The following is a 15,262-nucleotide window of genomic DNA, read 5'->3' as shown; positions in this document are numbered from 1 at the left end:
GCGAACTTCCGGCCCCGGGAGCTGAGGGGAAGCTCTGAGCAGCTGCGCGGCTCTGGGCGGTGTGTCCTGGGGGCGGGACCGGCGTTTCTCTCAGAGGGCTCGTGCGGATTCGGTGCTCGAGACGCCGGCCGGAGAGGACGCTCTTCTCTCAGCAGCGCCGGCCCTCGGCGGCTCCGGGCTCTCCGAGTCTCCTGGCAGCACCGCTGAGCCCGCCGCCCTCGCCAGGCTGCTGGGGACCGTCCCCATTTCCCACGTCCTGCCGAGCGACCCTGGTGAGTCCGGGCCCTCCCCGAGGACACCTCCTCGGTCACTGGAGGATGAGACTGAAGGCTCGTGAAGAGAAGCGTAAATGAAGTGCTTGTGGTAGTGGAGAAGAATTAGAAACCGCCCGAATGCATCACTCGGGTTGGTTGAGAAACTGGAGTACTCCCATGCCGCGGAAGCTTATAGGTTCACTTACGAAGATAACGTTGCTAGGTGAAAAAACGCGAAATCCAAAATGGTTTGCTCATAAGATCTCATTTATGTAAAACACACATCAAGAGCTTGTAGATTCTGAAGATAACAATTTTCAGTAAAAGCATGGGAAAAATATGACACCGTCATATGTCATATTGTCAGTGAATCGAAAAGAAACATTGATATTTTAACACTTCCCTCCCGTTCTTTAAATTATGATATTCATGCTAATTAGATTTTTGAAATAAAAGAGAAAAATTCAGATCACACTTATGAGAGTATGTGAAGTAGTAACCACATAAAATACAAATACATACCATACATTCATATATAGTTGTTGAATAAATGATGTTGGATGGTGTCCATGAGGCCTCTTATACCACCTGTCCCTTACGTGGAATAAGATGTTTCTGAAATTTGTAAGCTTTTCTTTAACAAAGATTTTTGTATGTCTTGAGTGTTTGCTTTCATGTATGTAAGTGTACTACAGGTATGCAGTGCTCAAGAAGGGCCAATAGAGGCTGTCAGATACCCCAGAACCGGAATTACAAATGGTTGGATGCTGGAAATCGAATCTGGGGGTCTCTTCAAGACAAAGACATACTCTTAATCACTGAGCCATCTTTCCAGCTCCATAAATTTGTGAGTTTTCAAATTTGAGAAAAATAACAGTATGGCCTATCAGTAGAGGGTCTTAAAACCACACTCATAATTAAACACAATAATTATAATTTTTTAGACAGTTTTGCTCTATAGCCCAGACTGATTGATAACTCTGGGCACTCCTGCCTTGGTTCCTACAGTTCTTGGATTAGACACGCACCACTAAGCATGTTCTGCTATGCCCAGGGAAATTTTACGATTGAAGTATATCCACTTAGAAAACATATGGGGGCAGATGCTCCTAGTACTTGGGAGGCAGAGGCAAGAGCATTTCAGAGTTTGGGGCCAGCCTGGTCTACAAGTGAGTTCCAGGACAGCCAGCGCTACACAGAGAAACCTTGTCTTGAAAAACAGCACTCAGTGATAGTTGAAAAACATAGCTCAGTGATTTAAAAACGTTTCTTTTAGAATTAGTTATTTTATTCTGTGCCTGTGAGTGTTTTACCTGCATATGGTGTGTGCGCAGTCAGAAGAAGGGATTGGAGGGGTTGGGGATTTAGCTCAGTGGTAGAGCGCTTGCCTAGCAAGCACAAGGCCCTGGGTTCGGTCCCCAGCTCCGGAAAAAAAAAAAAAAAAAAAAAGGAGGAGGAGGAGGAGGAGGAGGAGGAAGAGGAGAAAGAGGAGAAGGAGAAGGAGAAGAAGAAGAAGAAGAAAGAAGAAGAAGGAGGGATTGGGCCCTGAGCTACCATGTGGGTGCTCAAAAGCAAACCTGATTCCTCTGTAAGAGCAGTGAATGCTTTTAACCTCTGAGCTATCTCTGTAGCCCACCAGCTTCAGACTTCCCACGTAGCCAAAGATGACCCTGAATTTCTAATCTTTCTTCCTTGAATGTCTGAGTGCCGGTATTAGAAATATATACCATAAAAAAAAATATACCATGTCACCCAGTTCAAGGTAGTGGTGTGGATCACTTATGCTAGGTAAGCACTCTAACGACTGAGCTCCATCTGCAGCCAGCTCAAGGAAGCTTTACAGACCGCGTAGACATGCTTAGTGTCGCTGCTAAGCTTGGAAAGTTACTATACATGAAGGTAAAAATAAGCTCATATTAACAGATGCAGTACTGCTTCTGAATGAGTGACATTAGGTTTTGCTGTCAAACGGGCCACAAAAAAACCGAGACTTGGGATGTCAGACGTAGTGATGAAGGATTGTGGTCTGTGTTACCAATACACAGTTACACAGAGTACACCATTGCACTAAACCATAAAGAGGCTTCAGAGGCACAGAGTAGATAACAGAGTCCCCCGACTTTCCTCCAGATTGGTGTATTCCGATCTCCCTCAAATACCGCTCTTTTACTCTTTCCATAGGCAGGTGTGTTCTGATGCCAGCCCAGCCCACACACAGAATCCCTCTGGGAGACTGAGAGGCTCAGCTCTGGAGCCTCAAGCTAAGGCTAACCAGCCCTGAGCCTTAGGCTGGGCTGGGGCATGGCATCCTTCCAGGAGCTCCAAGACCCTGCTCCTGGGGAGGAAGAAGGACTTATGATTGTGAAGGTGGAAGACTGCTCCTGGGAACAGGAGCCTGCCCAACCAGTGAACAGCAGGGAGTCAGAAGCCTGCCGCCAGCGGTTCCGACAGTTCTGCTACAGGGATGCGGGCGGACCACACGAAGCCTTCAGCCAGCTGTGGGAGCTCTGTTGCCGCTGGCTGCGGCCTGAGCTGAATAGCAAGGAGCAGATCCTGGAACTGCTGGTCCTGGAGCAGTTCCTGGCTGTGCTACCTGGGGAGATCCAAGCCCGGGTGAGGACACAGCACCTTGGGAGCGGTGAGGAAGCTGTCGCTTTGGTGGAGGACATACAGAATCAGTCATTGAAAACCTGGCCACAGGTGAGGGAGGAGTCCTTTCCATGTTTGAAGAATAGAGACCATCTTCATGGAGATGAGTCTCCACAGGGCCCGGGGGCAGGGGAAAAACACCAAGTCCAGAGAAGCACAAACAAAAAATTGCCAATGTTGTCTTAAGTAAATATACTCTGTTCTTCATGACTTTATTGAATTTAAAGTGGTTATGGTCCAGAAATGTGGTTTTTGTTGTTGTTGGATTTTGTTTGTTTGTTTTGAGGCAGAATTTCTCTGTGTAACCCCTGGCTGTCCTGGAACTTGCTGTTAACCAGGCTGGTCTTGAACTCACAGAGGTCCACCTGCCTCTGCCTCCCAAGTGAGTCCAGGAAGGTTTTAGGTCCACACAAGTATTCATGCTTTGCTGTAGTTAGTCTACGCTGATGTGCATCAGAGCTCCAGACGTGTATAAGGAAGCAGAGCTGTCTAAGGATAGCCTGCTAACTTGCCTTCCTGACACTAGGAGATCTAGAGATGGTGTACTAATGCAGCTAGGGTGTGGGTTCTGTCCTCGGCAGGAGGACCACCCCTGCCCCATTTCTCCCTTACTGAGTGACTATAATTTTGGCATTTTAGGGGCCTCTTGATCATGAAATGTCTTTGGGTACAAAACATTGCCTGGTGTCTCATTCTTTTCTGAACTTTTCTGGGCCTCCATTTGATCCCTACTCCTTCCCAACCCTTAGCCTCCCAAGGGCTGTTTCCCGTATTTCCTTCCCAGGATTAAGTTGTGGCATCCCCTACCTCCAGGCTGGTCTGTGTGATGGGCATGCTATGTGTTTCTGCACAGGATGAGCTCTCAGAGGTGGAGCCTAAGGCAGCAGTCCAGGAATTCCAAGCCACAGCATCTCCCAAGAAGGCAGGAGTGCAGAAGCAGCTATGTGCATCCCAAGAGCAGCACAGCCACGGTGAGCAAAACTCTTCAGTCAACCGTGTGGCTGCACAGGGGCTAGATTTCTTCTCTAGAATTGCCCTGAGTGTGGCAGGCACGGAAGTTCAGTCACACGCGTACATGTATGCATGCATCTGACAGGTGTGCACTTGCAAGTGTAGGTGAAGCCATCCGTCTCAGCCCTTGATTCTGGCCTGTACGAAGCTCTGTTCTTTTCCTTCAGCCCAGCCCCCTGTTCTTAAAGAGAGACGGACAGGAGAGATGTTGGATGTCTGCTTTGCCTCTGAAGTTGATGTGAGTTAGCAGTCCTTATACTCTCTTAAAAGGCTTGGTGCTGTTGACTACATAATTTGACCCCTCCTGTCCCCACTCACAAACAGCTACCTGGGAGACCTGAGCTGGGTCATATCTCCCCATTTCAAAAATCTGTGGCATTGGGAGACATCCCTTTCTATTTTTCCCGAGAAGAATGGAGCTCCCTGGACCCTGCTCAGAGAAACCTCTTCTGGGATATCAAGAGAGAAAACTCCCGGGATGCTGCCCTCGGTGAGCAGATCCATCGGGTCCCCTCTTTCTGTTGTAATCTTGCCTTTTCCCCCACCCTTCCATGATCAGCCTTTCCTGAGTCTCCCCAGCAGCTCCCGATGATGTTCAAGTTTCTGTGTCTGAGTTGTGTGAGCAGTCGACCATGCTCTCCCTGTGCTGGCTCCAGGCTGAGGGCTCGTATGGGCATCTTCTCAGTCTGGCACGCGGGAATATTTGCCCCTACATAAAAATCTGGGATTCAGTGAGATCGATGGATCATGTCAGCCACAGAAATGCTAAAAAACAAGAGCCCTTGTTGTACCCCACTATTTGAAGCCACACAAGTCAGGCCCTTTCCTCATGTTCCCTGGTCCCATCTTACTTTACTGGTAGTACTCTGAACGTTTGGAGTTCCTCCCTGTCCTCTGCAGAGATGAAACTTAAGGAAGGGAGTGGGAGAGGATCACCATAGCTGCACATTCTGATGCCTTCTTTTACAGAGTTAAGCCAGCTGTGCTCAGTGGGCGGGGCGTGTGGTGGTGGCTTCACCTGTGGAAAGCGGGGTGCTGGTACAGGGAACAGGCAGAGGTCTTTATAGTGGCACGCACCTCTCAGAAGGATCAGCTCAGCTGATGTCCCCGAGGCTCCCTCAGAACTGCTCGTTTGTTGACCTGTCATCTTCCCATTAAAAACACTTTTGAAATAAAACTGCGTTTTAATGTTTTTCTTTTGTTTACAATGCAGAGAAGGACATGTGTGGAGATCAGAGGATGGTTTTCTAGGCTTCGTTCTACCATGTAGGTTGGGGGTGAGGGGTGGCCTCAGGCTTGGTCATCAGGCTTGGCGGCAAGTGACTTTACCCACTGAGGCCATCTTGCTTGCCTATCATCCAGTCATTTCGTAGATGAGAAGACCTAGGCTTGATGTGAGCCACAGCAGCCTGAACCTCAAAGCCAGGGAGATTTCTCTAAGACACATCTCTTCAACTCTCTTCCTGAACCAGAATCAAGGGGGACTAAAAAGAGGCTCCCCTCTCTCCTTGCAGGTTTGGGACCCAAAAGCCAAAAGCCCCCTGCAGAGGAGACAGTGACAGCATTGTTGGGACAGAACGAAGTGCCTATGTCTTGGAAGCCTGAGGAGGCCAAGACCGAGGTCTGGGAGAGTGAGAACCCAAGGAGGACAGCCCCGGACAAGCCGGTGGTAGCACGTCGGGGGCGGCCGCCCACTCGCAGGCGCCAGTTTCGGAACTTAGTGACGGAGAAGCCCCACAGCTGCGCACAGTGTGGGAAGCGCTTCCGCTGGGGTTCAGACTTAGCCAGGCACCAGCGCACACATACGGGGGAAAAGCCACACAAGTGCCCTGAATGCGACAAGAGCTTCCGCAGCTCTTCCGACCTGGTGCGCCACCAGGGCGTGCACACGGGTGAGAAGCCCTTCTCCTGTTCTGAGTGTGGCAAGAGCTTCAGCCGCAGTGCCTACCTGGCTGACCACCAGCGCATCCACACAGGCGAGAAGCCCTTCAGCTGCACTGAGTGCGGCAAGAGCTTCTCCCTGCGCTCCTACCTGCTAGACCACAGGCGTGTGCACACAGGCGAGCGGCCATTTGGCTGTGGCGAGTGTGACAAGAGCTTCAAGCAGCGTGCACACCTCATTGCGCACCAGAGCCTGCACGCCAAGATGGCTCAACCGGTGGGGTGAGCCAATGGTGTGACCTGAGCAGCCCTCCCCCGCACCTTCCCCCACTTCCTGTGACTCTCACAGAGTTTCTTCTTCCCCCTGGGGAATTCTCCACTCACCTGTGACCACTGCCAGCCTGTCAGAGGGACACAAGGCCCCCTTACTCTGACCTGGCCTGCCGGCCCCCAGGATCCGGCTATCATGTCTCTCCTGGTCTGGATTTCTCATGCACTTGTCTCCTGGAGCATCACAGTTTCCAGCCGAGGCTCAGGTGGTCTGAGGGCTCAGGCAGGACCTAAGGTTTCTCCCCAGAGCCCTCCAGCCCTGCTTGGGCAAACGTTCTTTGTTTCCTCCTTTCTTATGTGGCCCCAGCAGCCTGGCTAAGCCTCTGCCCTTTCTACTTGTGCCTTCCAGTGGGGACTGGCCTCCGTCCTCGGGGCTGCTGGGTTTTGGCCTTGGGAAGGGCTGTGGGCCCACACCAGTGGGGATTTAGGTCCTGGGTTCCACCCCAGCAGTTTCTTAGCCTTCACTGTTCCAACAGTCTCCACACTTCCAACCTGTGACCGCTGTCACGCCCTGACCCCAGGAGCTGCCCAGTTGTCCTGCTCTGAGCCCCGAGATACACTGCAGGTCTGGAGGTTAGGGGAGGTGGTGGTTCTAGCAGGCTGACTAGAGAACACCCAGGCCTCCAGACGTGTGACTTTTGTTGTACTTAACACTAGTACTCCATCAGCACTTCGTAGCTGACTCCTCAAGCACTGTATTTCCACGTTTTTAATCTGCATTGTGTGCAGATTCACATTACCAGGAACAGACCAGTGGGCTTCAGAAGAGTTTGAATAAACATGGAAAACTCCCTCTAGCCTCTCATTCTTTAGCTGGCTTTTCTGAGTGAGAAGCGTGGAAGTTATCTTTTAGCCTTTTGGTTTGGTCGCACTGATGGTTCGTGGTGTATGTAGTCACCATGGAGAGCCACATCCTGGACCTGCAATCGCATGACTCTCCTTCTCCTGTGTCAGTCCATATAGTCATGGTCTGGAAGTGGGGGGAGCCACATGTGACTCGGAGTCTTTGTTAGGTCCTCCGTCCTCAGTGGTAAAATGTGCAAGGAGGACTGACTGACTGCCTGACTGACTGAGGGGCATGCTGCTGCTCTGTGGGATGCAGAACTTAGAATTGCCCAGTGTGTGCTTGAAGCTGTCAGAAGCTGCTATTCTCAGCCAGCCCTCAACATGTCTCTTAGTTTTAGTACAAGCTGGGAGCTACACTGAGCTGGCGGTACCTGGTCAGAACTAGTCTTTGACTCTTGCTAATCCTTTTGGTCCTTTTGGGCAGCCCTAGGGGGCCTCATCTGGGGATGGACAGAGACAAGATGTTCCTGACCCTTACAAATTGATCCATTTGTGCCAGCCTTTGTCCCCAGGTTTAGAACATCTATCCTGTGGTCTCAACCATCCCTGTTTTCCGTGGGAAGGAACTGTTGTATGTGTGGGCTTTGTGCACAGCTGCATGAAGGAGAATAGGGTGAAACGGTGCTGGGGAAAGTGTGAGGCCCTTTCTGGTGCTAGCAGCTCCCTCCTGAGGGAGACATTCAGGTGTAACAAGATCAGATAGGAGCATGAGCCAAGGGCTAAGAATAGAATTTGGGCTCAGGTGGGGACATACGAATGCCAGCCGTGAAGTTGTCAGCCAGAGCCAGAAAAAGGAGCAGAGCCAGGGTTCTAAGGAAGGGCAGAGTCCGTTTGGGATTACAAGCAATTGATAGGCAGCAGCGAACGTAGAAGAGGGCAAGGATCAGGCCCCAAAGTACTGGGAAGCAGAGCCAGGAAGTAAGCTCTGGGCCTGGAGGAAGCCCCTCCTGGTTCTCATGGCCTTCTTGGTGTCTGGGACCCTACAAGCCGCTGCACAGCTGGTGGATGCTTGGGACAGCCTGGGGAGAAAGGTAGTGAGATGCTCTGCCTGGTACAGCCTGTTCCCAGCACCCAGATGGGCCCTAGCCCAGCCTAGCTCTGGTTTTCCTTCCCCAGGGAAAATACAGTGTGCAGGGTTCAAGAGCAGCCTTGATACTCTGCAGCCCTGGGGTGTCTGCCAGAGCAGTTGCTGCCATGGATGGTGTGCTCCAGGCTCTGGGCTTTGAAAACTATAAGAAGAGGCAGGTCCTAGTCCAGGTGAGCTTTATCCTGTAACCTTCAGCCCTCAGCTAAACACTCACATTTAGCTGGGGCCTCACCAGACTTTGCCTCTTTCTCCTAGAGCTTCCTTGAGGAACTGGGTTTGTTCCGGGAGCAGCTGGATGTTCAGGGGGTTCCTGTGGGATGTGCCTTGGTGGTCTTAATGGCCCCCAGTGGGCAGCTAAGGCAGCCACAACTGCTGGTCAAGGAGCTGAGTCACTGTGGGTCCCTGCAGGGTTGCCCCAAAATCTTCCTGTTACTCTCTAGTGGCCTCAAGGGTGAGTGGATGGACAGTGATCCCAGTTTTGGGGGGATGAACAGGAAAGCTGGGAGCTGCTGTCCTACCTACACAGCTATGGGGTGGGGTGCTTCTCCTCCAGCTGCCTGGGAGCCTGAAGCTTTCCTTCTGCATCTGGGGAAAATCTGCAGTCAACATCCTCACTGGTCACTGCTGCAGCTCCTGACAGAGGTGGGGCACCCAGAGGAAGGGAAGGCTGGGCCTATGTCTCCCTGGCCTCCTACAGTCAGTTATGATCAAACTAATTCAGGCTCAGTTGCACCTGTTCTGCAAACGGGCTGCAGGACATGCCTTCGTAACTACATGGGATCACCCAGACTCCAAATGTTCTTTCCACCCCACAACTTTGCCCAGAGTATTCCCTCAGTGTCACATGCTCTCCCTGCTGGCTTGGCTCCTGGTATCTACACTGAAAAACATCCAGCCTCACCGGTCAACACTGATACAGGCAATGACTACTGCTCTGTTCTATTGAAAGGCCCTGGTAGCTGAGATAGGCTCGGGTTTGGTCCTGAGGTCTGAACATCTCATCAGGTAGTTCGGTGGTGTCTGAGTGACCTAGGAGTGGGGACTGTGGGCCCCAGTTCTGCTCTAAGGCTCTCTCAGCTTAGTACCTCCCTAGGTAATGGCACCTTGGGAGCCCTCCTCTACAGACCTATCCTCTAAGGATAGGGATAGATAGATAGATAGATAGATAGATAGATAGATAGATAGATAGATAGGTAGGTAGATAGATAGATAGATAGATAGATAGATAGATAGATAGATAGATAGATAGATAGATAGAGGGTCCTGTCTCTGTATTAATCCCTAGAGTGAGGTAATGAACTTGAGGATGAGTCAGAGTGAGCCCAGGTCTTGCCTAACTCCACTCTGACCTCTACTTTCTCTGAGTCTCCCCTGGAGCCAAGATCCTGACCCCTCTGCTTGGGTTGTAATCCTATCCCTGATCCCCAGCAGGGCAGTTTTCTGAGGTGCTCTTGGGCCCTGCCCTCCTAGCTCTTTTGCAGAATAGCTGAAGAGTCTGCTGAGAACACCTACTGCCCCATCTTTAGGACTTCCTTTCGGGGGACTCTGTGTTTGGGAGATGGGCCCTGGAGGCCAGAGGTGAGGGGCAGACAGGGAGTCCAGATGGGGTGGCTGAGGGAGGTACAGATGGGGTGAGGAGGACCTGGGAGTCCCCTACTGAGTGTCCCTAACCCTTTGTACAGTCAGACCCTGGACCCAGCACACAATATGACCTGTCTGGGACCAGGGCTGCCCTCCTACTGGCTGTGTTTCAAGATCGGCTAGGAGCACGGCACGATGTGACAGCACTGAGGGATCTTTGCCAGGCTTTGGGCTTCAAGGTCACCCTGAGAACAAACCCTTCAGCTCAGGTTGGGGGAAGCTCAAAGCTGGTGGTGCTTGAAAGGAAGGGTACCCCTGCCCTAGGACCCTGGAATTCTCCTTCCTGGGTTCCCCCCACATCACAGGCAGGAAGCACACCTGTAAATCTAGCCTCTGACTCCCTGCTGTATGCATGAGACAGTCACTTTCTCGACTTGGGAAGCCTGACCTCCAAGGCAGAGAGTGAAGAAGTGCCCCCAGCCCCAGGAAGGGCAGCCAGGTGCTGGTTCAGACCTAGACTTCACTACTCCAGGCCTTCAGGGAGGAACTGGCAGAGTTTCGGAAAAAGCTGGATACTCATAAGGGCCCTGTGAGCTGTGCCCTGGTGGCCCTGATGGCCCATGGGGGGCCACAGGGGCAGCTGCTGGGGGCCGATGGTGAAGAAGTACAGCCAGAAGTGTTGGTGCAGGAACTGAGCTGCTGCCAGGCACTGCATGGCCACCCCAAGATCTTCCTGTTCCAGGCCTGCCGTGGTGGTAAGGGGCCCTGCCTCCAGCCAACCTTCTACCCTGGTGTTCCGCTGCCAGCCCTTACCCTCCCACAGTTCCCACCCAGCTCCTCCCGGAAGCCTGCATGCTGGCCTTTTCCTGCCCCTGTCCAGCCTCCCCTGGAGTCAAGCCCACAAACTTGAGCCTGTATGAATGTTGCCAGCCCTGCAAGCCTGTCTCACTATTTCTATGAAGTCGTGAAAGTATCTGCTCCATCCTTCTCCAGGGTACAGGGACCCTGGTGTGGGGCCAAGAGCTCTCCCATGGTACCGGCATTGGTTGAGAGCACCCCCAGCCATCCCCACCCAGGCAGACGTTCTTCAGATCCATGCTGATGCCCCAGGTGGGTCTGCTTTTCTTCCGAAGCCCGGGCTCAGCACACTGGTGGTGGGAACAGCTCACAGCACATGTCTAGGCCTGTCAGCTTTCATTTTGCCACCATCTCTGCTCCTGCTTTGCCAAGATTCAGGGAGGAAATGTCTCTCTAAGCTGTGGGGACTCTGAGCCTTCTGCTCCTAACTGAATCCGACAGTTTGGAATTAGCAAGGGGAACTAGCTTCTTGGAGTTCATACAGCCTAAATGCCATAAGACTTGTGGTTTTCCAGCCCTACACTCATTCCACTGTCTGGTGCTGCCCTTGAACCAGAGCCGACACTGGCAGGTGGAGTCCCGGATGCTGGTAACAGGAGTTGACTCTTTTTGCAGGCAGCCTTCTCTCCACTCCAGGGGGCTCAGGCCAAGCAGACATCCTTACCGTGTATGCCGCTGCTGAGGGTAAGAAGCCCACGGTTATTGTGGGCCTAGTTTCCTGCCCTAAGACCTGGAGTTGCTTTACTGTCAGCAGGTGTCCAGCTAAGTCACTTCCCTCCCACAGGTTAGTCTTTATAGCCATAGTTATAATGGTAAGATCCTGCCAAATGCTCCCTCGAGTGAATTCTAGGACAGGACAGTCCTGCTTGCCTCAGACGCCTGTCCACAGCTTGGTACTTTGCAAGCCCACAGTAAATGTTTGTTGTATATTGATTCTACCCAAACATTCTCTCTACAAATATCAGCAACTTCTTCCCGAGGCAGGAAGTCTCTGACCTCGTGCTGGTCTGAAGCCAGATACCCAGAATGTTCTCTGCTTCCCCTCTTCACTCTTTCCACCCACAATAGGCCACTTGGGGTTGGGCTGCAGAGCAGAGCAGCCCAAGGCTGACTCTGAGCCCATCCCCTCACCTAGGCTGTGTGGCCTATCGGGACGAAAAGGGCTCGGACTTTGTCCAGACACTGGTGGAGGTCATCAGAGCCAACCCTGGAAGAGATCTCCTTGAGCTGATGACTGAGGTGTGAGGAAGGGGGACAGCTCTCATTCATATTCATATTCTCCCCCCCCCCCCGCCTTTATTACTAGGAGGGCTCTCTTGCCCTCACATCTTGAGTTGCTCAAACATGGGGCACATTTGTGACAAACTCAGAAGCAGTTATAACATACACTAAAGTTCAGGAGAGGAGGACACCAGAAGCCATGAGGGCGGGGTGGGGAGAGGTTGCGAGGTGGGGGATGTACTGGGAAGCAGAAGGAGTCGGAGGTCCTCTTATTTTGTTGAGATCGGGGTGGGCAAGGCTGGTCTGGCCGATTAGATGGTTATATATATGGGGTGGGGAGCCTTTCCCTTTGGGTGGAGTATTTTTTGGCTGAGAGCAAGGAACTCAGGTTAAACCCTTGGGTTAGTATGAGATTCAAAGATGATTAGGTAAGCACTTGAAATTTTAGGTTTACAGAATAACAGACACAAGAGATGGTCATTGTGGGGCACGCCTGTATCTGGGAGGTAGCGGCAGGTTTGAGACCAGCCTGGGATACATAGACCATTTCAGAAAGCATCGACCTCTCAGCAAAGAACCCGCCAGCAGACAAAGACTGCAGTGGGTGTGATGAACTGAGCCTAGCTGAGTGTCGCTCCTCAGGTCAACAGACGGGTGTGTGAGCTGGACGTCCTAGGGCCAGACAGTGATGAACTGCGCAAAGCCTGCCTGGAGATCCGCAGCTCGCTCAGGCGCCGGCTCTGTTTGTAGGACTAACAACCTCGCCACTTCCCCTGCATCCCCTCTTCACATCCTGTCATCGATGCAGCAATGGGCGTGGGAGCTCAGATAGCGCCAATAAATATGTATTCACGATCGGCCTGCTCCGGGAAATGCATGCTTTTTCTGAAATACGGGAGATAACGGGAAAGTACGTGGCAGATAGGGGAACGACTGTGCTCCCGGGAACCAGAGGTTGGATCGGGGTCTGTGCCTCCTGTCTGGGACTACGGAACCTAACAAGGCTGATTTGGATATGTCCGGGGAGGCCTAGGGAGATAGAAGTCCTGGGAAGGATTAGCTCAGGAACCATAACTCTCGCCTCGCCGAGTCCCTGATGCGGGCCCTCTCAATTTCCACATGGCACTGGGGCCACAGAGTTGAGGACAAGGCGAGCCAGCACAGATCTGGAGACTGGAAGAGACCATTGTGCATACATCAGTGATGTGATAGGGCAAGTGCACGGGTTGTTCCGGATCCTGAGTTGAGAGCCAGCAAATGGAGGAGATCCGAAAGGCAAGCCTCTAGGATTTGGAAGGACTGGCTGACTGCCCAGGAGGGCTCGTAGCGATTTAAACTTGCGTAGGCTCCTATGTACCTGTCGCTAAATAGATGAACTCAAAGGACAGGAATTTTCTTCAGTTTAAGCATGCGCAGTGGGCGCTTGAGTAAGCCTTATGGAGAGAGCTAAGAGGGGAGCCGGCGTAGGGCCGCGTGGCCTAATGGATAAGGCGTCTGATTCCGGATCAGAAGATTGGGGGTTCGAGTCCCTTCGTGGTCGCTGCTTGTATTTGTTTTCTAAAAACCTATTTTAAAACTTCCCATTCTCAAGTTTGCTTTCCAAATTCTTCACCCCACGGCTCTCAGGACTCCCCATGCCGTCTGGTACCCTGGATGACACCGAAGGAAGGTCAGCATGATTGTGTTAAGTAGGTCAAGTTAGCCGAAGACAGACCAGGAGCAGCTCGAATTAGGAAAGGAACCGAATAGATGTCAGATTGGGGTGCTGGCATGGTGGGTGGCACATGTCCCAAGGGGACGCCAAGGACACTTCATTAAACACCACCACCACCACCACCACCACCACCACCACCACCACCACCACCACCACCACCAAAAACAACTCAGTAGGCTATCCGGTTGATACTTGTATGATATAGTGAATGTAATTAATGTCACTGAACTGAACATTTGAAATAATTAAATCACTAAGTTTGGTGTGTATGTCCACAACTCTAAAATCCGTGAAAGGGAAAGAAAATTAGATTTCTTACAACCAGAGTGTGACCAGGCACACCTGTAATACCGGTATTTAGGAGGCGGAGGCAGAGGAATGAAAAGCCACTCTGGGCTACGTGAGATCCGTAGGTGTCTCCGTACAGGTCCAGTTTAAATACAAAATTTTAAATAGCAAGAATATGTCCAAGATTAAGTTAACACCTTTTAAAGGAATCATTTACTTATTTTATGTATATAATATATACATAAAATTTTAAAGGAATCATTTACTTATTTTATGTATATAATATATACATAAAATTTTAAAGGAATCATTTACTTATTTTATGTATACGAGTACACTGCAACTGTCCTCAAGACACACCGGAAGAAGACATCGGATACCATTACGGACGGTTGTGAGCCACCATGTGGTTGGAGGGAATTGAACTCAATACCTCCGGAAGAGCAGTCGGTGTTCTTATCCAGTGAGCCATCTCTCCAGCCCTTGGGTTGATACTTCACCTGGGGGAGAAAAATCTCTATTTAAGTGGAATGTCTTTCATCCCTACAAATCCTAGGACCACGGAAGGCAAGGGCGGGGAGCCAGCTCACGTGACACAGCGTCGTGAGAGTAATTTTTTCTTTTTAATGTTACAGAGGCTTAATAAGGCTTGCAAATATATTAGATCAGTTACACGCGCGGGCGCGCGCGAACACACACACACACACACACACACACACACACACACACACACACACACACACACGAGATAAGGAGAGTCATCGAAAGGTCAAAAGGACATGAGGCTGGGCTGGAACCCACAAGCCTCAAGCCAAAGATCTATTTCAGGTTCTTTCAACTGGGCTAACTGTTCGGTTGTTGTTTTTGTTTTTGAGAGGGGTAGGTATCAAGTAAAATATATAGGCCAGTTGTATACTTTGTAAAGAAAAAGTATGAAGACCTGTCCCTACCAAGTAACACCTGGTTAGCACAGTTTCTCTGGACAGGGAACCGGCACTGACCGCACACACATTATCGCATCGGCTTCTGTTCATCCTGCATCCTGCATCACAAACACGTTTTCCATACCGGCCGTCGGGTTCAAAGGGCTCATTCGGTATTGGTATCTTGGAAGGACGTATACCTGTTCTGTAGACCGATGTGCACAATAAAAACAGTGATTCACGTGTTTCGGTTGCCTCCTCGCAAGTGCGTCCTCTTTTAGATCTTAAGGGTTTTTGGGGTCTTGGCTGAAAATGGTACACACAGCTGATGAACACAGAAACGACGAGCGCAGAAACGACCCAAAGAAACAAACTGGTGGAAGATCCATGGGCCGGCCTCCCTGTCAGCCCCGGTGGCCTAATGGATAAGGCATTGGCCTCCTAAGCCAGGGATTGTGGGTTCGAGTCCCACCCGGGGTAAGAGGTTGTGTTTTAGGCCTCTAGGTATCTGGAAAGTGAAAATCGAAATAAAGCGGTTTTCAAACAATGGAGAAGGTTTTTATATGAATGGAGAAGGTTTTTACATATTTTGCTCTCAATTTGTTTTCAAATAAATTTC

The 15,262-nt window shown here is 51.0% G+C and overlaps 2 protein-coding genes and 2 non-coding genes across 17 annotated transcripts; all 4 read left to right on the top strand.

Moving 5' to 3' along the window:
- Positions 1–96: 96 nt before the first annotated feature.
- Zfp213 (zinc finger protein 213) lies at positions 97–6,917 on the top strand. 13 transcript variants are annotated; one of them, NM_001439968.1, is given in 6 exon segments: positions 97–272; positions 2,436–2,954; positions 3,757–3,874; positions 4,082–4,152; positions 4,327–4,404; positions 5,429–6,917. In NM_001439968.1, coding segments are annotated over 5 exon segments (711 nt in total). In that variant the 5' UTR covers positions 97–272; positions 2,436–2,555; the 3' UTR covers positions 5,474–6,917.
- Positions 6,918–7,793: 876 nt separating this feature from the next.
- On the top strand, positions 7,794–12,573 carry Casp16 (caspase 16). Of its 2 annotated transcripts, NM_001447350.1 has the most exon segments (11): positions 7,794–8,002; positions 8,088–8,228; positions 8,314–8,509; positions 8,612–8,700; positions 9,529–9,636; positions 9,741–9,908; positions 10,172–10,394; positions 10,633–10,749; positions 11,113–11,181; positions 11,633–11,736; positions 12,361–12,573. In NM_001447350.1, coding segments are annotated over 11 exon segments (1,398 nt in total). In that variant the 5' UTR covers positions 7,794–7,927; the 3' UTR covers positions 12,469–12,573.
- Positions 12,574–13,185: 612 nt separating this feature from the next.
- On the top strand, positions 13,186–13,258 carry Trnar-ccg1 (transfer RNA arginine (anticodon CCG) 1). Its single transcript has one exon. It is a non-coding gene; the product is annotated as a tRNA-Arg (tRNA).
- Positions 13,259–15,050: 1,792 nt separating this feature from the next.
- Positions 15,051–15,123, top strand: Trnar-ccu4 (transfer RNA arginine (anticodon CCU) 4). The gene has a single exon. It is a non-coding gene; the product is annotated as a tRNA-Arg (tRNA).
- The last annotated feature ends 139 nt before the right edge of the window (positions 15,124–15,262 follow it).

The sequence above is a fragment of the Rattus norvegicus genome, chromosome 10 (genome assembly GCF_021556685.1).
Source record: "Rattus norvegicus strain SHRSP/BbbUtx chromosome 10, alternate assembly SHRSP_T2T, whole genome shotgun sequence".
Taxonomy (NCBI): Eukaryota; Metazoa; Chordata; class Mammalia; order Rodentia; family Muridae; genus Rattus; species Rattus norvegicus.
The sequence above is the reverse complement of the archived record's forward strand: the minus strand, read 5'-3'. Positions and strand labels throughout refer to the sequence as shown.